This window comes from Camponotus floridanus, unplaced genomic scaffold, assembly GCF_003227725.1.
Source record: "Camponotus floridanus strain SB8 unplaced genomic scaffold, Cflo_v7.5 scaffold213, whole genome shotgun sequence".
NCBI classification, from domain to species: Eukaryota; Metazoa; Arthropoda; class Insecta; order Hymenoptera; family Formicidae; genus Camponotus; species Camponotus floridanus.
Genome location: NW_020229341.1, coordinates 204,134 through 227,378, shown reverse-complemented (window position 1 = coordinate 227,378; position 23,245 = coordinate 204,134). Strand labels below are relative to the sequence as shown.

General features: G+C 30.6%; 1 protein-coding gene and 1 long non-coding RNA gene across 2 annotated transcripts; one reads left to right on the top strand and one right to left on the bottom strand.

The window, feature by feature from the left end:
* Positions 1–1,445: 1,445 nt before the first annotated feature.
* Positions 1,446–11,884, bottom strand: LOC105258487 (fatty acid synthase). Its single transcript, XM_025408539.1, has 4 exons — positions 11,132–11,884; positions 5,256–5,354; positions 4,826–5,170; positions 1,446–3,091 (listed from the first exon to the last, which is right to left on the bottom strand). The coding sequence occupies exons 2-4, from the start codon at positions 5,299–5,301 to the stop codon at positions 1,446–1,448; spliced, it is 2,037 nt and encodes a 678-aa protein (XP_025264324.1). The 5' UTR covers positions 5,302–5,354; positions 11,132–11,884.
* An 8,739-nt stretch (positions 11,885–20,623) lies between these two features.
* LOC112637863 lies at positions 20,624–22,950 on the top strand. The gene is made up of 3 exons (XR_003122772.1): positions 20,624–20,691; positions 22,447–22,625; positions 22,778–22,950. It is a non-coding gene; the product is annotated as an uncharacterized LOC112637863 (long non-coding RNA).
* Positions 22,951–23,245: the final 295 nt, after the last annotated feature.

Below are 23,245 nucleotides of genomic sequence, written 5' to 3'. Positions count from 1 at the left end.
TCTCATGGTAGGCAAATCGAAAGCGGCATTGAGTAAAATTCGACAGGGAAATCAAGAATGTACTTTTTGTATCTCAAAGCGAAGAATTTACTTGGTATTATACATTTTATATATAATATTTTTTGAAAAAAAATTCGCGTTTAAAAAAGTATTTATTAAAAAATTTTTTCGAGCTTTATCCGAGAGTTGACCAACGAATCATTTAAAATTCTTGTTCTTTTTTATTCTCAGGTCTAATCGGATTCGTTACATTTGCCATCCGGCGGGAGGTCGCCAAAACGTGCGTTACATTTACATCCAGGATAGTTAATGCTCCCAAATTATTGATTTATTTCTCGCAATATCTACGACCAAAGACAATTTAGGAAAAAGAATTAATGGCTAACGTCTTTAAAGGGGTCAATGGACAGAGTTTTTTTAGTTTTTAGTTTTATAAGAATTATTATCGGCACTTGCAATTAGATCAAGCATATCTATGTGGAACTAGAGCACGCCTATGTGATACATTTGACGACAGGAAATTTAAAAGTTGGAATGGATTCAAAGTCCGCTTAACGATATTGTAGACCAAATTATCCAAATTACTCTCTTGTACGTGTTGCTACTATTGCATCATTAAATTTCAGGAGCAAGTTTCAAGCATCATTTTTTTGCTGCTTTCCGAAAATTCTACTCTAAAAATTGTTTAATAAAAATATAGTTACCACAATGATAAATATTTATTGATTAATACTAATAGGATATTTTGTTTGGCGACTGGTAAACTATCAATGGACCTCTTTATCGTTAGGGCTTGTCACAGAAGACTAAAAATGTTTTAGGATTAGAATTCTCCGGTAGAGACCAACGGTTGTTAGAGTAATGGCGGTTTAACTAAATCTAGAGGTTTGACGACCACCGTTGTGCCGGATTCCGATTTTCTTTGGAAAGTTACCTGAGGAATGGACATTTGGAGCAGGCGGCGACAATTACCATTCGCTTATGTCATCAGTTATTTATGCTTTGTTTTGTACGAGGTCGATTGAAAGCGGGCAAAAATGTACTGATTCATTCTGTGCGCGGTGCCGTGGCCTAGCGGCAAATCAATATTGCCTGCCACGCCGCTGCCCACGTCTTCGCCACTGTCGGCACAGAGGAAAAACGATTGTATCTCAAAAAAGACTTTTCGCCAACTTGACCGACAAGCACATTGGCAATTCCCGAGATACGAAGTTTTGAACAGCCTGATTATTTGGACGAAACCCGAAGGCTGTGGGGTCGATGTTGTTTTGAACTCGTTGTCAGAAAAGAAACTGCATGCCAGCGTACGGTGCCGCGCGAAGAATGGTCGCTTCCTCGATATTGCGGAAGTACGAACATGTTGAAATGGCAATCGCATAGATATGTCGATATTTTTAAAGGAAACATCTCCTATCATGGATTACTTTAGAAAATGCTGTCGAGGATTATCTCTCTTTTAAGATATTTTTGCTCTTCAACTCTTCTACGAACTTTTTCACGGACGTGGGTGAGCCAGAAATGGTAACCAAATCCGCGGAATTATGACAGGCTGGAGTTATATCGGTCAAAGACATTTTCTTGACTTTCTCCCAATTTAAGTTTACCACCGCCATAGCGCCTGGTTCCAAATCGGATTCTATGATCGACTTTCCTCTATAATAGGCTGCCAAAATCGTTTGCTCTAGGGTAAACGCGCCATCGGCATAAGAGCAACTTATTTCGCCAAGGGAGTGTCCAATTATACCGTCTGGTCGCACATCCATAAAAATTAACATATCGATGAGAGCGATTTGAATGGCCACGATTGACACAGTAGCAACCAATACGTTTTCGTATGTTTCATCGGTACCGTTAATGATGATATTCATTAGATCAACATCGTGTTCCTTTAATACATCCGCGCATCGCTGTAGACTACGCTGACACGTTTCGATATGAAGCAATTCGCGTCCCATACCCGGCCATTGACTATTGATACCGGAAAATATGAACCAAACGGGACGTTTCTCGTCATAATTCGCCTCGACAATCTCGCGCGTACTATCATAAGCGAGTATCTCATAGCCACGAATGTTGTGTTCTGATATATTATCACTGTGCAAGGAGTACAGTAAAGATAAAAACTCATTGTTTTGTTGATGCTCGTTTGCTTTGTTGAGTATTATCTGTACAGCTTCTTTTGTACGGCCTGATACAGCGACCAGCTTGGGCAACCGAGTCTCGACAGCATGATCCAATGATACCTTAACTTTTGAATTGCTGCGCAGAATGACATGCGAATTCGTACCACCAATACCAAATGAACTGATACCCACAAGGCCGCCATTCCATGGCGTAGCTTTGTCGATTACGCGAATACGTCCTTCGGTCAACGCGCAAATGTTTGGATTTGGAACGGCAAAGTGCAGATTTGCCGGAATCACACCGGTTTCCATTGCAATTAGTACTTTGGCAATCCCGCTCAATCCACTAGCTGCTTCTGCATGTCCCATATTTGATTTAACCGAACCGATTAACAGCGGTGTCTTTCTGTCTTTGCAAAACAACTTATCGATGGCATCGAGTTCCCCCAGATCACCCGCTTTGGTACCGGTACCATGCGCTTCCACGTAAACTACGTTTTTGGGATCGATATTCACCTCATTGTACATTTTCTGCAACATCATATACTGCATGTCACCACTCGGGTGCATAATACCTTCGGGCTTGTAGCCGTCCATGTTTATCGCCGTGTTCATTACTGTGGCATAAACTCTGCGCGCATCTGTCATTTTCTGCAAATATATTGCGACCACTGCTTCGGATCTCACGTAACCGTCAGCTGAGATGTCGAATGATTTACATTTGCCATCTGTGGACAGTATATTCATATGATGATAATGAAGACTATTGACCGGATCGAGCACGAGATTCAATCCACCAACGATCGCTGCGTCGCATTCGCCACTGCGTATCGCCAAGATTGCCTGATGCATAGCAGTCAAGGACGAAGAACAAAGTGTATCTACCAAAAAGCTGGGTCCAATTAAATCGAAGGTGTAAGAAATTCTGTTGGCTATCATTCCTTTGCTACTTCGAAACCATTCATGGCCTGCAAATAGACGATAATTTTTTTAGCTTATTTTAAGTATATTTTATCGACTGATGTTTATAGTATTCTTGTAGCAAAAGTTGAAATTTTGCTAAATGTATATCCATTACAATGTAATATGTATTATATGTATTATATATGAAAAAATTATAATATAATATTTTATAATATTTATTGTACAAGAGGAAGGCCTTATACCTCGATTGTCAGGGCATAATAATATTAAAGATAACAATTTAACTGACTGAATTCTCTCATCATGTTTACTTTAAATTAATTAAATTAACCAAATTAACTAATCATAAAAAGAAAGGAGAATCTAGACTACTGCGTCATTTATTGCAATGATATGTAATAATTAGTAAAATTTACTCATTATATTAAAAAAACATAATATAATAAACCAAACGTTTCGATTTTGCATGGATTTTTTTCACTGGTGATAAAAGAACATTAAATTAAAAAAAAAAAGAAAACAAAAATAAACGTGTCGAAAGTATGTAAATCGTTGGTTAGTATAAATAAAGAATCCCGCTAATTTAATGGAAAATGTCTTTCCGTCGAATTTGATAAATTTTTAATATGTTAATTTTTCAAAATTAAGACATTTTGATCATGATTTCAAAAGTTTCAAAGGGTGGAACTCTCGAAAATAGACAGTTTCGGGGCTGACTTTAGAACATTACATTCGTTCGTACGCGACTAATGATAGGGGAAAGATTTCCTTATACTCATTATATTAAAAGTTTATATATATATATATATATATATATATATATATATATAATATATGTAATGTTTATATATATGTTTAATATATGTAAATTTTTAACACTTCCATATATCATATGGAAGTGTTAAAAATTTACATATATTAAACATATATATAAACACATACACCCCATACACATACATATACAACACATCTATGCAGAATGAGGCAATAAATTTGTACAACTAAGATTGCATGATATAAAGGGAGCTATGACATAACTATAATAATTTTTGTCCAGGTAGAGGCACTTCGGAAATATTAAGGTTATCTTCATTTTTTATAAATGGAATCATCTTAATTTTTCCTATAAATTGACTATTATATATACTCGCAATATTCCGTAAAAAATTACAAAGATAGAATAGTCAAAAATTGAAAAGTTTATAAGATATATTATACTTTTAGATAAAATTTTACATAAAAAACATCTCATAAAATATTTTTATACATAGAATAACGAAAGGAATCAATTGTAAAAGAAGCACATCATTATTTTTAAGAAAAAAATATGAATTTGCAACGAGCAGGTACATTTTTTTAGAAATAATTATTTCCTTTACACCAGTTGATTCTTTTCATTATTTTGTGTATAAATCCCTTTTTATGGTACAAGTATGATTGCACAAATTTTTCTGTAGATCTTATAGATTCCAAACTATCACACACACTTTTATCTTTACTAGCGAGACTATCCTAGACAGTTCAAGGTCCATTCGCCACTGTTTTTCATCAGTGTAGTGAGGATGGTGTTATTTACTAGATGTAGATTCTTAACATACATACATACTCCAACATCACACAGATATAAACATTTAATATACTTTGTATTTTGTAAGTATTTTATAATATGATTTTCACTGTAAATATTCAAAAATTAATCTAACTACATAAGAATATTGTTTTATAATGTGATTTTCACAGACAAAGATTTTCACAATAAATTTTCAAAATATACCTACTTTCTGGTTTTCTTTTCCAAAAATCATTCGCATCCGAAGTATAAACACCAATGAACACACCAGTATGCGATTTTTTCAAGGTAGAAGGATTGATACCAGCATCAATCAGTGCCTCAAATGTCACTTCCAGCATAATGCGCATCTGCGGATCCATTATATGCGCTTGTTTAGGAGATATCTTGAAGAAAGAGGCGTCGAAACTGTGAAGATCTTTAAGTTTGCCAAATCTAGAGGGTAAACCGTAAAGACCTGGTTTCCAACGTCGATCGTCCTCAGTGACCATGTCCGTCCCATTCATTAAATTTTCTTTAAATTCTTCAATGTTTGACGATTCAGGCAGGCGGCCTGGAAAAATATCGATGTATTACAAATATTCATTTTATAATAAAATTGTGATTGTATCATAACCATTCGAGACAGGTATAATTACCTGAAATGCCCGCAATGACAATATCACCTTCAAAATAGGTAGGCATCTTGATCTTCAAATAATTTGAGTTTCCTCAGACTAAACTAATTTTTTATCTCTCTGTAAAAATAAAAATTCTTTCTTCTAATTTTAGCTTACACATATAATTGTTTTTATGGAAATTACGTTCATCGTATAGCTTTATTTTTATTGAAGTTTCTATCGTAATATTTTAATATATAAATAGACAAATACATAATGAATAATGATATCATATTTAAAACAGAAAATTAATTGATCTTTTTTTTAACTTCATACTAATTTTCCTGGAATATAAAAAAAAACTTACAATACAAAACTGATTGATTAAAGCCGAATAACATCTGTGTCTGTTACACTATTTCTATTAATTCTTTGATTCACTAAATTTTTACAAGGAATAACGCGTTACTTATAACGCCGTTATCGTTATTTTTATTTACTGTTTTTTATTACTGTTTTTTATTTCTGTTTTTTGATAACGGATTGATAACGACGTTACATTTTTTTCTGTAACTGTAACGATAACGTAGTGCGACGCCGTCGCCCGCCTCGGGAACGCCGCTCCCGAGGAGGTGGCGTGCAAATTTGGCGGTGTCAGTGATTGGCGGTATCGGGATCTTAAAATGGCGGTAACGGTATCTCAAAATGGCGGTAACGTACGGTAACAGAATCTCCCACAAAAAAGGAGATAGAATATGGGCGCCAGGCGCGGTATTTCCGCGCCACGATAACGATACGGTAGCGGCAAGATCCGGTAATCCCGGGCTCAGTGTTTGGCAGAGGGGCGGAGTTCTTTGTGGATTAGATGTCGAGAGAGAGCGCTAGACAGTATTTAGGAGAGAGAAATAATCGACAGTCAGTTATTTTCCTTATAATTATCTAAATATATTAAACAATAATGGTACAGATAGTAAGTGGTATAACAGAGATAAGATCAATATATGTATAATTCGGTATCAAAAAAAAACAAACTAAGAACGAACAGATAAATCTCGGAATATAAACAATCGAAGATCCGAGTCTGAAAGACAAAGGACTTGACTTGTAACGACTGATGCGAAGGTCAGGGATCGTGATAACGGAAACGATCTATTCAAAATGTGTGACTATAATACAACGATGAAAGCGGTAATAAAGTGATGTATAACATCTCACACATTGCGATACGGAAGCTCAAAGAATAATTTACAGCGGGGTACTCTTTAATACGCGAGATACAATACTCACAAGGAAAGGGTCGGAAGTGTCCCCCTCCGATTTTAATGAGCTTTGAATATGTTGTAGTCTAGATCAAAATAGGAGACACGTATTTTTTTATAAGTGCTGAGTCGGCCGTTAAGGGGGTGAAACACCTTCTTGAAAAAAATCGATTTTTTCATTTCTCAGCGGATACCGTCGAAGCGATAAGAGATATAAACAAAAGTTTCAAATAAAAGTTTTATGGTCTTTAATGTACTTCAAAATCATGTAATCAGATTTGTCGAAAATGTCATATTTTTCGAAATCCCCCCCCCTCCCTTTTAATGTTTGAAAATTTTTAAATTTGTCTCATAACAAAACTTATAGCTCATTTAACGACAAATTCAATCATATATAATAAAGTTGTATTCCGAAGTCATTATATATATGTATATGGAAATATTACATAAAATACCGTACATAATTATTGCATACAAGAATAACAAATATTCATGGTTGATATCGGTTACAAAGATGATGATCATGAAAGAAATGATTTATACAAAGGGATTTTTTACACCATGCGCAAGAAATTACAGCAATTTCACCGCAAATATCACATGTTGGTTTTAAATTAGTTTTGAAACAAAAATCTACTGGTGTATCAAATTCTTCTGGTTTCTTTTCTAAATAACCACTTTTATACCATGCATATTTGAATAAATTTTTAAACCTTGGTGATGAAAATTGATTATGTGTTAATGATTGTAATTTTAAAATATTGTTTCTTGAATGAAGCTTGACGTCAAGATCTAAAAGCATGATGGTATCTGAAAAATGTCTAACAAAATTTTTCCATAAACGAAAACCGAATACATCTAAAGGTTGTATTTTTCCCGTTGCTCCAGCTGGTATAGTTAACAAATTAATATTGTCTATAAAATCTGGTTTGTTTCTTTGAATTATATCAGGACAATGACCAGTCCAAGAATCTAATAATAACACTGATTTTGGTCCAACATTTGGAAAAAACACTTCTTTTATCCAGATCTCAAAATGATGCGATGTTAATTTTCCAGATTTTGATGCCATGACAAAGATATTATTATCTTTAAACATTGTTTCTTTTACTATTGGACCAAATGTTCCAGTAGGTTCTTTTAAAACAATAAACAGAGGCGATAATAATCTACCATCAGCTGAAACAATAGGTTGTATAGTATAACTATGTGTAGTTGCTGATATGGATTGTACTATGCGCTCTACTTTTTTAATACCAATAGGTGATAGTGAACGACCGGAATGAAATTCTAATTGAAATCCACTTTGGTCCGAATTATATACATTTTCAATTCCATATTGTATAATAGAAGATTTAACATTTTCGATAAATGACTTGCTTCGTGCTTCTAAATCTTTGTCTGACGCTAAATTTTTTTTTGTTATAAATTTTGTAATTTTTCTAGATACGATATTATGTGCAAGCTTAAACCTTTTTACCCATGATAATGATGCTGTAAACCCAAGTAGATTTACTTCCTTCTGTGCGCGAAGAGCCCATCGAGCAATATCAATGTCATGAATAATTATTCCCTTTTCAATACCTTCATGGAATTTATTTAACGTATATGTTGAAATTTCTTTCAGTTTATCAAATCTGTTGCCACCTTGATTTACTTGCTGCTCCCATCTTCTTAATTGACGTAATGACGTGACTTTCCGAAATCTATTTCTTATAGATGCAAGAGTTCTTGACTTTTTTGTTCCACTTCTCCATAACTCTACTGCATTTCTTTTATATTCTATTGGTACAGAATCCGCAACACATTCAATTTCTTTTACAAAATATGTGTCTTCTTCTCTTTCTTCATCAATTACAGGTTCTACTTCAGGTATATCAAATTCGTTTTGAAAATCTAATGATGATTCTTCATAAACTTCAAACGCTTCTTCATACATTGATCGAAGCATATTTTCCATCATGTCTTTTGTTTCATTTTCATCTGTTGTAACAGGACTTTCTGGGAATTCCCCAGTCATATACAGTGCAGTGTATAGCAGTACTGCTACATTTCTTGGATTAAACATTATCTAAAAAAATTATTAACATTATGTATATTTGTTTTATAAATATTAGCAAAAAAATACTTATTAGCAACAAAAATATTTTATTATTTAATGCGTATTAATAATTTGTTACGTTTTCCGAGTTTCATGAAAAATAGAACAGTTTTATCACATAACTTAAATAAAGTAATAAAATATTAATTATAATTTAAATACATTAAAACAAAACAGATAAACCGCAATTTTGAATGAAGTGTAAGTAAAAGCAAAAAACTATAAAAGTTTTAAAAATCGAAAAAGTACATACATACTGTATTGTTGTGTGCGTGGGGCACAATTGTTTTTTCAGGATAACGGCTAGTCTTGTTAATTAACTCGAGCACTTGTTAATTATTTGATAACTGATTTGTGACTGTCCGCCGCTTCTAGGCGGTGGCTTTTAACGCCTCCGATTCTGAACGATTATCGGAGGAGGATCGCGCGGTGGCATGACCAAATAAAATCATTGGTTATTTCTAAAGTGGCGTGATCAAAATGCAAGCGAAGGAAGTCCGAAGACTTCCTCGCATTTTATTGCAATTCAGCGCTATTTCGAGAGTGATTTCTTCCTCTGTTTGATGACTTGGCCGTGTGATACTGGCTGTATCAGCACTTCGGGCAGCTGACTTTCTTATCGCGACGCATTTTTTCGCTCGCTTTATAAGTTATAATCCTTTTAATTATTTTCTTATATATATAAATATATTTACTATCGCGCTCGCGTATATTCGATAGACGCTTTAATAGTAATATGTGTTCCACTGCACGCAGTTGTTAATAAAATAATATATTGCACCAACTCATTTCGCGAATGCGACATCTGTTTATTCATAGAATTGAATCTATTAACATCGGCATCTGATCAATAATTTTCCTTGTCCGACTAGTTTTATTTTTCATGCATTAAAAACATTACTTTTCCATATAAATTATATGTATATTTATTGTCACATAATATAGACATATATTATAATTATAATTATTATATAATTTATAATTATATTTATAAATATAATTTCTATAATTTATAAAAATATATTCTCATAAATTATTTATTGCTAATTTATGGTTGCCTCTGTGAGTTTGCGAAGAAAAATGACTGTCGCTGTGAATAACGAGCGTCATAAGGCGGATAAAGCGGGCGTATAGTAGTGTATAGGGATATTTTTAATTTATTTCTGAAAAATGTGACTTCGGAATACAACTTTATTATATATGATTGAATTTGTCGTTAAATGAGCTATAAGTTTTGTTATGAGACAAATTTAAAAATTTTCAAACATTAAAAGGGAGGGGGGGGATTTCGAAAAATATGACATTTTCGACAAATCTGATTACATGATTTTGAAGTACATTAAAGACCATAAAACTTTTATTTGAAACTTTTGTTTATATCTCTTATCGCTTCGACGGTATCCGCTGAGAAATGAAAAAATCGATTTTTTTCAAGAAGGTGTTTCACCCCCTTAACGGCCGACTCAGCACTTATAAAAAAATACGTGTCTCCTATTTTGATCTAGACTACAACATATTCAAAGCTCATTAAAATCGGAGGGGGACACTTCCGACCCTTTCCTTGTCAGTCAAATTTCCGAACACGGCCGGAGTCGTGAGACCCGCCGCAAGATTTCGATAAAAATTGAACGTATTTCTTACAATAATTCACGGTGATTAGCGGTAATCGGGATAAGACTCGCGGTCGGCGTACAATCAACCCGTACGACTTCGGAACACAGGTCGAGGCACGAGCCTCGCGCGAATCTCGATTTTAATCGAACGAAACTAAAGATACTATTTAACGGTAATTTGCGATACAACTATTCAAAAGTAACGGATAATGAATAGAATATAATAATCGAGTGTCCTGTGAGTATCGTTTCAACGGCCCACGTCTCTCCAAAAATTTCGGTATATCTCGAATCGATTTCTCGGTACGGTAATCGGCGATAATATTTCACGGTATATTTTTGGCAGAAAAACCAAGGCTTCGGAAAACGGTAGCGGTAACAATGTTTATGCGGAACTGTTTGCTTTATTTAACGGTCTTCTCGCGACCTTGGGTACTCGGCAACAAAGACTCTAAGTCGAACAATAGAATTTTTGAATAAGCGATAACAGGAAGATGATTCAGCGGAGATTTCGCGGTAACAAATATTCTTGCAGAGCAAATTGTTCATTTACGGTAACACACGCTCGCGAAGAAATTTTTCGCGCAAATCCCGCCTTTCGATATGCGATACGAAACGACCAAAATTGCCACGTCACGCTAGGACTTAGATTTCGGCACGTAACATAACGGTAACATATACGCTTAATATGACACGAAACAACATTTAACGGTAATTAACGATGTAAAATTCTACGGTACGGCACGAGACTGTCGGCGCGAACCCCCTGAGAGGAACAAATCCGCGACACCCGGGGACAGCTGGCGTCCGGCAATTACGGTACAAGTACAATTACTTTACGCGGTAGCTGTACGAAATATTCGTCGCCCTGCGACGGTATCTCAAAACGACGCCAACTGATCCCGGATGAACAATAATTAGGCTACCTGTGCGACGGCTTACACTGATCGTCGGCTATGGCTTCCTTCGGGGTCGCTTCCTCGTGGTTCGTCACACGTGTATTCGTGGCACGAGCTCACCGAACAGTGACGAATTTCAAGTGCTTCCGTGAGGTCCTCGGATCCCGCGCCGATCTTCCGCGCATTTCGTCAATTTCGGATGAACGGGGGTTGATTCTCCGCCCCCTCCCGAGTCATAGCTGTTGAACGGCGTTGCCCTTATGCAGGGGCCCAGAACCCACGGGCGACGGTATCTCTAATTCTTGGAGACGGGACCGGCTGGCCAGGCCGTATCCTCGTCTTTTTCGGAATCTTCTTTATTCCCCAGTCGGCCGCCTGGGAGGTTGTCTTCCGCCCCGTCGTCCGGGTGTTCTGCCGTCTTTTAATCTGAAATAATGCAGATTTAATCTCCTGCAGAATTAAGCATAGCTACGGTACGGGATCTCATTACATGACCTTTTGTTTTCTTGCGGTATCTTCGGTATCTTCTGCGGCATATCCGGTATCTTCCTATACGGCTCCCTCTCCTTCCGGTATCTGGCTGTATCTTCATGTACAAAGGAGATAACGCACGCTCGCACAGCAGCCGCACTTTATTCGCGGATCTTACATTAAAGCTAAAATAAATCTTAAAATTACGAATAAATTCATATTTAAATTCCCTCTCAGGCGCGAGGAACGACCCCGCGCACGCTGTTTCCCCTCGACAGGGCAATGGTGACGGAGCTCACAAGCGTCACGTCACAGTAGTTATATTTTTTTTAATAACGATAATCATATTTTTTGATAATATCATATTTTTGGAAAGAGACACTTAAATTAAAAAAAGCATAAGTATATAAAAGCATAATAATATAAATAATAATAAAAATTTTATATCTGGAGATTTCCATAAATTTCCTTTTTTATGAGGTCTATATTGGAGATTGGCTCTGAAATTTTTCGAATTGGCACCAAATTTGTAATAACTTATGAAAAATATGTTTTATTTTTTTCGTATTTATACATATTTTGATGGTTTTAATTCTGATTGCCATATTGGATCCGTCAGAGACCGGAAAAACAAAAAATGTCACACAATATCACCTTCAAAATAAGTAGGCATCTTGATCTTCGAATAATAAGATTTTGCTTTAACTTTTCTATCTCTCTATAAAAATAAAAATTCTTTCTTATAATTTTAGATTGCACATATAATCGTTTTATTAAAATTGAATTCTTGTATTTTTGTTTTTACAACTTTTACCTCTTTATCTCTTTTAAACCTTCAAATTTTCCTCGAAATTTTCAGCACTAATAAAAATATATTAATACTCGATTTACAAATCGATAATAATTTTTATTATTTCAAACTAATGCAATTAATGTTAGAATATAATAAAATCGATAATAAATATACATAAAAAATATACTATTCTAGTTCTTTTTTAATAGGCATTTCTATCTACATTTGATTATCGATTTTCATATATACGCATACACATTTTAAAGTTTCATTAGGAAATAGCTATAAAGTTATCTATTTTGTGATATTTTTGTAAAAAAAATTAATATCGGTTGTATTATAATCATCACGAACAACAAATACACAATCGCAATTTTTTGTACAATCGCGTAATGTCTTTTTCTTTATTGCAATTCTGATGAATAGTTTTAATAAAGCAATGAATTGCAGTTGACCTTCATTATTTATATGTTTATTTCACAACAGTAAACTTTGTCTGTAAATCTGCTTTATACGCGACACATGTAAGCAGTTATTTTTTAATAATGTAAAATATGGAGTACCACCATGAAACCGTTTTAGGAATTCTTGTATTGTACATTGGAGTAATAATAATATTTGTAATCTCTGTAATTTCTTATAAGCATCAACACTGTAGTAATTTGGAAATATTTATTTTTACTTATCGGTTTTACTATAAACGGAACCTCTTGGTATTTCATTTATTAATCTAATCATTTCTTATAAACTATAATTATACCGGTAATTATATCGTTTTGTTGTAATTTGTGTTGCATCAATATGCCACGTTCCATTCCACCAATTTTAAAAGTTTACCATTTAAATTCTCGTATACTAAGCAAGAGAAAGATCATGAAACTACGAATTTTAGAACATTGTTTGGTAAGTGTCGGAAATATTGAACAAACTCAAACAGAGAGTATCAAGTTGAGAGATATTAAAAAAAAAAACGAACAAAATTGCAATTCAAATGTTCTAATTTACGCACAAATTTATTTAAAAAATTTTGAGCAATATTTATTATGGAAAATGATTTGTTCGGAATTTAATATGAATATTGCTATTACAAGAAGAAGATAATGATTGAAATAATCTTGTCTTAAAATTCTCTTGAGAACTGGAACAGAATAATGAAAGCCATGTTATTCAATTTTGCTTTCCAGTGGAGTAAATCTTATATATAACGCGGCATACGATGCATATATTTTGACAGTTTGATTGCCATAAGCCTTCTATTGATGACATCAATGACAGCATACACAGAAAACGGAAAAGCTCGAAATTTAATATCAAACTAGTAATAATATCTTTTTCGCGACACCGCCATTCACGCAATGCATTCTATCAATCCCAATTCCTCCGATAAAATCTGACATAAGATTTAAAAAAACAATGTGTTTCTTTATAATCATGACAGGATTATCGGGACTTGCTCTATTAGCATATTCAATACATTCATTTGAAGATCTTAATTTTAATTCATTTTCGTAACGATAAATATGTACTGAACCTCTTAGAATAATTAAAACGTGAAAATTTATCTTTACAATAACCGTGAAGTGTGACCATAGTCTCTTAAATTGAACAAAATTAAAAACAATTTAAAAATTTTAAAAAAATTAAAAAATTTAAAAACTCACTTTTGATTGGCAGATCAGCAATTTCCACTAATAGCACACTTCTTACCGTTTTTAACTCCAAATGATATTGATAGGTACTTGCGTCTATCTTTTATACTTCTTTATTCCCGACTTGATTATCATATCCTCGAGAATAACATGTAAAATTTTTAATCGCTCACTATTGAAAAATTATTAAACAAATAAACTTCCTGGTAATAAATTTTTTATGTATATTTATGCAGAATTGGATATAATTTTACATAACCATATACAGGGTGTCCCAAAACTCATAATCAATCTTTAAAAGACAGATTTATCTTTGCAATTAAGCCTTAAATTAAAACTCAACTAAAGTAAACTATATTTAAAATTAATCGAAGAATGTAGTTTTGTTAATATTTTATTTCTATAAAGCTTAGTTTACGAAAAAACCTTTATTTCCAATCACCTATAATTCGAAAATTATTAGTGCTTCGACATTCTCGTTGAGGAAAAATCTTCAAATGATCCCAGGAATCTGTCTTTGAAAGATTGATTATGAGTTTTGGGACACCCTGTATAATTGTGCAAATAAATGTATAATTATAAATAATAGAGTACAGGTTATTATATATATTTACATATAAGTGCAATAACTTTTACATATAATTATATAAGTGCGCATTGTGCATACTTATACATGAATTTTTGTTAGTTTAATATGTAATTATATATAAGTCTTGCGTCATATATAAATATGTATAAGTAACACGGATTTCTGTTAGTTTAATATACATGGATTATAATTATACGTGGATTTCTGTTAGTTTAATATATAATAATATATAAGTCTTGCGTCATATATAAATATGTATAAGTAACAAATATAGTTCAGATACAATCATACATAATTGTATACGATTCTATAATGTATAAACGAGAAATTTTGATCGAAATGTATATGTATCTTTCTATATATATATATACATATATATATATATATATATATATAATTATCATTATACATCTATATATAATTATGATTAATAAATATATATATATATATATATATATATATATGTACATATATATATTTATTATAGAATATAATATTATAATTATTTATTGTTATTATATATATATATATATATATATATATATTATAATAAATAATTATATATATAGAATATATTTCTGCGTAACTATATTTGTGTCTACGCAGGCAAATGTAATAAATGTCTATGTAACTATAATTATGGTTGTGCAGTCAAATATGTAAATTTTTACACACACACACACACACACACACCACACACCACACACACACACACACACACACACACACACCACAACACACACACACACACACACAATGTGTGTGTGTGTGTGTAGAAATGTACATATTTGACTTCGCAACCAATATATATTTTATATATATATATATATATATATATATATATATATATAATTATAAATTACATAATTATATTCCACAAAATGATAACTGCCTATTTTCTTTATTAATATAATATGTCAAAATATATAAGAAAAAAATATGTAATTTGCAATTAACAATTATATATTTTTTTTAAAAACAACTATGTGTTTTCTTTACACCAATTGATTCCTTTCATTATTTTATACATAAAAGTATTAAGGTAAGATAATCGAAAAATGAATATTTTACTAGATATTTTATGGTTTATGCAAAATTAAAAAATGATTTCAAGCCCCATAACTCAAGAAGTACTCAATGAAGAAATACTTTATTATAGTGTTTTGGAAAGCTCTCGAAATAAGCTACAAGAATATGTAACAAAAAATAGGGAGTTCCATTTAAGAAATTGAAGATAAACTGTACGTCACCTTCAAATGACTCTCCAAAGTCAAATCATTGCCACTATCTGATGATCTCCTTCAAGCCACAAAACTTTTGTCTGAAATATTTCTTTCTAAAGTGCATAGTTTATGAAATATTCGATCGGTCCGGGACTTTTGGGACACTCTGTATATGTAATATATGTAGATTCTTAACACACTTTTTAATATCCCCCCCCCCCTCAAACACATCTATGCAGAGTGAGGTAATAACTATTACCACCTTAAATATCTTCGAATCTATACGACTTCGAAGAAAATTTGGGCAATTAAAATTGTACGATACAAATGGGATTATGATATGGTAATAATAATTTTTCCAGATGGAGGCACTTCGAAGATATCACGGTTATTTTTATTTTTAAATAGAATCATCCTAATCTTTTTATATATAAATCAATTCCTCGCAATATTCCACGTAAAAAATTATGAAGGTAGAATAATAAAAAATTGAAGTTTATGATATATTTTATACTTTTAGTTGATAAGATTTTACAAAAACTATAAAAAATACCTTATAAAATATTTATTTTTCGATTATTTTACTTTTATGTAACTTCAGTTGGTAAAATTTCTCATAAAACATAAAAAACATCTCATAAAATATTTATTTTCAAATTATATTACCTTAATTCTTTACGTATACAATAATGAAAGGAATCAGTTGCAACGAAAACACATAATTGTTTTTAAAAAATATATATAAATTTGCAATAAGCATTTTTTAAAAATAATTATGTGTTTTTTTTTATATCAATTGATTCCTGTGATTCTATTTATTACTTTAAACCCCTTTTTTATTGTGCAAATCTGGTTGCACAAATTTTCTTCTATACCTTATAAATTCGAAGTTAAGATGATCCTATAAAAATTACTTTTTCAAAAAAAGGTAAAAAAAAGAAGTCGAGTCATCTCAATAGTAAAACATTATTGTATAGAACTATTTTACAAAAAATTATTTTAATAAAAAATTGCTGTGTTAAAAAAAATTGTGTAAAATAGTTGGCATAACTATCTACAAAAATTAATGATATATTTAAATAGAAAATTACGTCGAGAATAAAAGAGTGTGATTTTATTTTATGTTTATCAACAGTGTGTGTATGTGTGTGTGTGTGTCTGTCTGTCTGTCTGTCTGTGTGTGTGTGTGTGTGTGTGTGTTAGATGTGATTGACTGCTGATAAATAATTGGATGAAGAAAAATTATGTTTATATTTTCGTCGAAAGTTATTACATCTTTGTCGTAAAAGTCTGAAACGATTTCTTCAACGATGAACAGTTGATTCATGTAGCTCGTAATTTAAAAAATTTTAATTATTAAAAATTTAATTATTAAATTTATTTATTAAAAAAACTCCACGCTGCCAAATTTATTTGTATATTATTCAGCAGCGTCGAGTTTTTTAATAATTAAAATTTTTTAAATTACGAGCTACATGAATCAACTGTTCATCGTTGAAGAAATCGGGATTCTGACTTTTACGACAAAGATAACTTTCGACGAAAATATAAACATAATTTTTCTTCATCTAATTATTTATCAGCAGTCAATCATCTAACACACACACACACGCGCGCGCGCGCGCGCGCGCACACACACACGCGCGCGCGCGCACACACACACACACACACACACACACACACTGTTGATAAACATAAAATAAAATCGCACTCTTTTATTCTCGATGTAATTTTCTATTTAAATATATCATTAATTTCTGTAGATAGTTATGACAACTATTTTACACCATTTTTTTTAATACAGCAATTTTTTATTAAAATAATTTTTTGTAAAATAGTTATATACAATAATGTTTTACTACTGAGATGACTCGACTTCTTTTTTTTACCTTTTTTTGAAAAGGTAATTTTTTTAGGATTTGCTATCACAATAAAACTATAAATTTGCAAACGAAGGTTTATTATCAAAAAGTATTCAATATTCGCTTCGATTCCTACTATAGAAGTTTGTAACAGCGAATAAAACACACAATTTGTATGTTATATATTTTATACACAATCTTCTTTATACCCTGTTCCATAATTCTGTCAATGAAACTCTGCCCGTATGATAATGTGACAATTACAAAATTATTTATTGATGACACTTGTTAAAATCTTTTTTAGATAAAAGAATTCATCAGAAATGTGATTAGAGAATCCTGGTATTCCTTCAAAGTTCTTGATGTTATTGAACGCAAGATAGAAATACTCCAATAGGAGATCCAAAAATAGAATTTCTTCAATCTTTGTTTACCAACTAAAAATATAAAGATCTATATTGTGTCGAACTGTTTAGAAACCAGAAATGTAGCATAATCGTTTAGGATAAGATATATAAATTGATGTAACTAATCACTATTTTCATATAATTAGTAATAATTTTTTAATTGTTTTTAATTTTATTTTAAGTAATTTTTACATATATTTGCTTTTTTGTAATTTAATATTTGTGTATAGTTAATTATATTTATAATATTTATTATAACTTCATATATGTATTGTATATATAATGTATATACACATATATATATATATATATATATATACATACATATATATACATATATATAAATATATATATATACATGTACATATTTATAACATTAATTAATTATATTTAATTATATTAATTATAAATATTTTTACTTAATATTAATTATTTTAATAAATTAAGTATTAACTATTAACTATTAGTATTCAGTACTAACTAAATTTAGCAAATATGTGTATTAAATTTAAAATATATAGATAAAATATAAAACTTAATATTTTTGTTACTCGTTATTATATAATATTTACTATTATAATTTTTAATTTATTTCAAGAGTAAGAAGTATATAAATAATTACACTTCATAACCTTTGTAAATAATGTTCTTCTTAATCTATGCTTATATAATACGAAAGTATTTAGTATTGTAAATAATGTTTTTCTTAATCTATGCTTATATAATACGAAAGTATTTAGCCCTATATAGGAAGCTCAATTAAATATGTTATTAATATTGCATCTATCGTGTATTTTTCAATAATCGATCAAAGCAGTAACACTTCAAATTCAAAGTTATGTGTGGTTAATTCATTATAAATATTGATGATCTGTTGAGAAAGAAAATGTTTCTTGCTCTTTAAATCTATAAATTTTAATCTTCAATTAAAATGGACTAAATTTGAAAGACGACAAATATTCCTCACATCTTTGAAATGAAGAAGTTATCAACAAGGAGTGAAGAAATGTAAATTAAAAGAGATTTAAGATTTCTTTAACTTTTCTCTTTTCTTTGCTTTGAAAAAAACACAGCTAAGCAAGTATAACAACAAAATATGTAGCCGTTTTTCTATCCCGTTTATTGTTCATAAAATTAGAAATGACATAGAATAGAAAATTAAATCGAAATTGGCACATGATAGCACGGTAATTGGAGCGCAGGGAAGAAACAACATTTCCTTCTTTTTTATTGTTAGTTTATTTCAAACTCAAAATTACAATAATAAAATTATAAATTTATCGATTGTGGCAACTGTGCATGACGATGAATGCCATTCTTAACCTCTACAATTAATAATGTAGGATTAATTCTATGTAGAAAAATGGATCTTTAGTCTCTATAGTAGTTAAATGATCGAGTATATTAATTTGCGTACAAATTAGTGCCAAATGAAAAATTTATTGTAAAATATTTTAATGATACGAATATTTTAATGACAACTCTTACGATATGGACAACTCTTTTTTATTTATTGTACATTCTTAGACTTTGTATTAAATTTTGGAATTTTCTAAAAGAGATAAAGATATAATATAAAATGCAGAATGTTTTTATCTTATATATAGAGTGTATACAGGGTGCTTCCGCAACATACAGATCCGTAAGTCGGGTTGCCTATCTGACGATAGATCTTCTTTTACCGACCTCGCATAATTGAAAAATAATAAAATCAGAGGATCGATGTAATTTTTTTTGGAAATCACTCCTCCGATGATTCGGAGAGTAAGGAAAAATTTTATGCGGAGGATTGCTTTATGTTTAGAAGAGAATGGTGGTTATATTGAGCATATATTGTAACTATTAAAAAATTAGTCCAATCAGAAAATAAAAGTTTTTTGTTTAAATTCATTATATTTTATCTATGTTATTATATTTCAATTGTGTCATTTGTCATGTTATTAATGTTATTTAAGTTATTTATGTTATTAAATATAATGTTATTTATGTTATTAAATATTACAATTACACTATATCAATGTTAAAAGCTGATTTCACTTTCCTCATTCCCTACAAATTTGCATTCAAGGTATCAAGGAATTTTTTCACTTTTCACGAAAAAAAATTACATCGATCCTCTGATTTTATTATTTTTCAATTATGCGAGGTCGGTAAAAGAAGATCGATTGTCAGATAGGCAACCCGACTTACGGATCTGTATGTTGCGGAAGCACCCTGTACATGCGATTCCCTAATTAATTTTATTTCGCGAATGTTTCTCCAGAAGAACAATCGTTACAAATAAAAACTTTAAATATAAAAACAGAATACAAGAACGTATACAAAAAGAGAGCATACAAAAACAAATATGTACATATTGATTTTTATCGATGAGTAAGAAAATTCTATGATGTATATATATATATAATCAAGATGTGTGTGAAATATTCACATAACACACATACACACACACACACACACACACACACACACACAATGTATCTTGTATATTTACTCTCAGGTATGCCGACAGTGCCGTCAGTTTATAACAGTCTTTTGAAGCGATAAGATTGCTGTTGAATGTTTATTTGGAATTAAACTTAACTTAAACGTCTGATTCAACAAGTAGGGTAAGACCTTAAATAAATTTACAATAAAATACTTATAAATCTTCTTTTCCTTGAATATATGTATACAAAAATACGAGTAATAAGGCAGTTATTTTGCTTCTTAAAAGAGACATTCCTTTTCAAAGGACATGTTTCTATATTGCAATTATTATTTTTATTTTCTGTAAATAATGTAGCTAATAAGAAGATATTTGACAATATATTGTAATAACATCATTTAATCATATTTTGATATAGAAAATATGAAATCTAAGCCAAGTATTTATTGACCTTATAATATAATATTATACTTAACGAAGGCTTATATTAATTTTCTTCCGATATAAAATATTTGTGGTGGTAATAAAAACTTCATAAAATATTTTACACAAATTGACTTAAATTTTTAATTTTATCACACTCTATATAGCACATATTAATCTATTTGTAAATATCTGTTTTATAAAAAATGAATATTTACAAATTTGAAATTTTTAAACCAATATTTGCGCGTGATATGTACATTTAAAACATATTTGTATATAACATCGAAAAAAGAGGATCATATAGCAAATTTATCGATTAATACGTCAATGTAATACAGTGCAATATACATGTTAATAATGCATGTATTTAAAGGATATAAAATATGTAAATAATTATTCAAATAAATGATCCGTAAATATATTTGGAAATTGTAATAGTTTAAGTTAAATTTTATATAGGGGAGACCGGGGACAAAAGTAACATCTTTTTGTAATATAGATCACTAATTAATTATCGTTAGAGATATAAAAAAAAGATTATATATTAAAAAACTTCATTTATTGCTCTATTATTATAGCTATGTTTCAATCTCAAATGATAAATATTTAAATAATTATTATAGTTTTTCGCAAATACGTTGATTGTTACTTTTGTCCTGAGGGACGGGGACAATCCGATTATTAACCGATCACTTTAATCGAAAAAAAAAAGAAACCGGTCAGATATCCAATCAGAAAATATCGATCGATCTGATGTCTGATCAGAAAGTTCAAAATTCGGAACTTTCCGAAATCAGATATCCGATTAAAGTGATCGGTTAATAATCGGATAATATCTGTTAGTTACCTTTTCACCGGATATTTTTCTCAGTGATACAAAAGATATTAGTATTTATTCCGAATCACAATTATGGCATACGTAATAAGAATCGCTTTTGGTACAGTTATTATCGGACCAGTCCTTATAATTAGTATTGAAACTATGTATTAAAATATGTTACCTTTGTTTACAGAGCGTCGTGTTACTTTCGTAAACCCCAAACACATTTTTTAGAAAAAAGCATTATATCTAAATATGATGCAAGAGTTAGCCAAATCAACTATAAAAACTTATGAATATATTTTAAAAGAATGCATCGGCAAATAATTACGTCAATATATACACTTTAATTAGGCATAGATACAAAAAAAATTAAACAAGAAATACTTAGATGAATAATACAAATATACACTAATTTCACTCCTGCATGTGCAATCGGTGCAATCGTTCTACAACAATTAGCTAAAAAGGAAAAGAATCGGGGCGTACGCGTTTGATTATATAGTACAAAATATTTAATATATTGTGTAGTTTAGTAGAAGGCTTGTTACTTTCATGACAATGTTACTTTTGTTCCCGGCCTTTCCTACTTATTAAAACAAAATTATTTAGTTAAAATATATGTATTTGCACATATATTATATTCGTTCTTGTAAATAGTACGAAAAAAATAAAAAGATTCTTTTTTAGGAAGTGCGAAAGCCGCTTGAATTAAAATGGAATCTATTCAGCAAAGATAGATATGATGATCATACTAAATTTTTAAAGCAAGAACTCGCAAAGTGGCAATGTCTTATGAATAATTACACGTGCAAAAGGACGGCACATAATCAATTGGAATGGAATCTGATAAATCCTATAAGATACAAGTAATTCTTCTTATAATATTTGATTCTTTATAGAGATATTTTTTATATGGGCATGTTTGAAAAATTAACACGTCAAAAATTATTTATGTAACACTAGAACAATTAGTACAATTTCGAATATTTTTAATTATTTTCTGGATTTTCTTTTGTAGACTTTCGCCTAGATGGAAGAGGTGGACATATTGTAATGGTTTAAAATTACCAGATCTTTCTGCATGGAATAAAACTTTTAATTTTTCCGTTAAAAAAATTGATTATACAATTTTGGAATGTTTAGCTTACAGCAAAAGTATTCAAATTACAGTCAATTATTTAGAGGAAAAATTACCAGCTAGTTTTGAAACATTTAGACATACTTTTATGATCAATTTATCTTATAATATTTTATGATCAATTTATCTTATAATATATCCAAATCGATAGAGCGAACTGAAGCTTTAATCGCTAACATTTTTCTTTCTAGTCTTGCCAGAAATACTAAATATATGCTTAAATACATATCAAATAATTTCAGAAAATTAATATATTATTACTGGTAATAATGTTTTATAATTGAAAATACATAAATACGAAAATTTATTGTACATATTAATTATTGAAATGTATTATTTTGTTCTTAC

Bases quoted from the DNA above. Each gene is read 5' to 3' on its own strand.
- LOC105258487 (XM_025408539.1), bottom strand. From the start codon at position 5,301: ATGCCTACCTATTTTGAAGGTGATATTGTCATTGCGGGCATTTCAG. The intron at 5,171-5,255 runs GTAATTATACCT...ATATTTTTCCAG, and splicing joins TGTCATTGCGGGCATTTCAG to GCCGCCTGCCTGAATCGTCA. The intron at 3,092-4,825 runs GTAGGTATATTT...GTCTATTTGCAG, and splicing joins TTGGAAAAGAAAACCAGAAA to GCCATGAATGGTTTCGAAGT.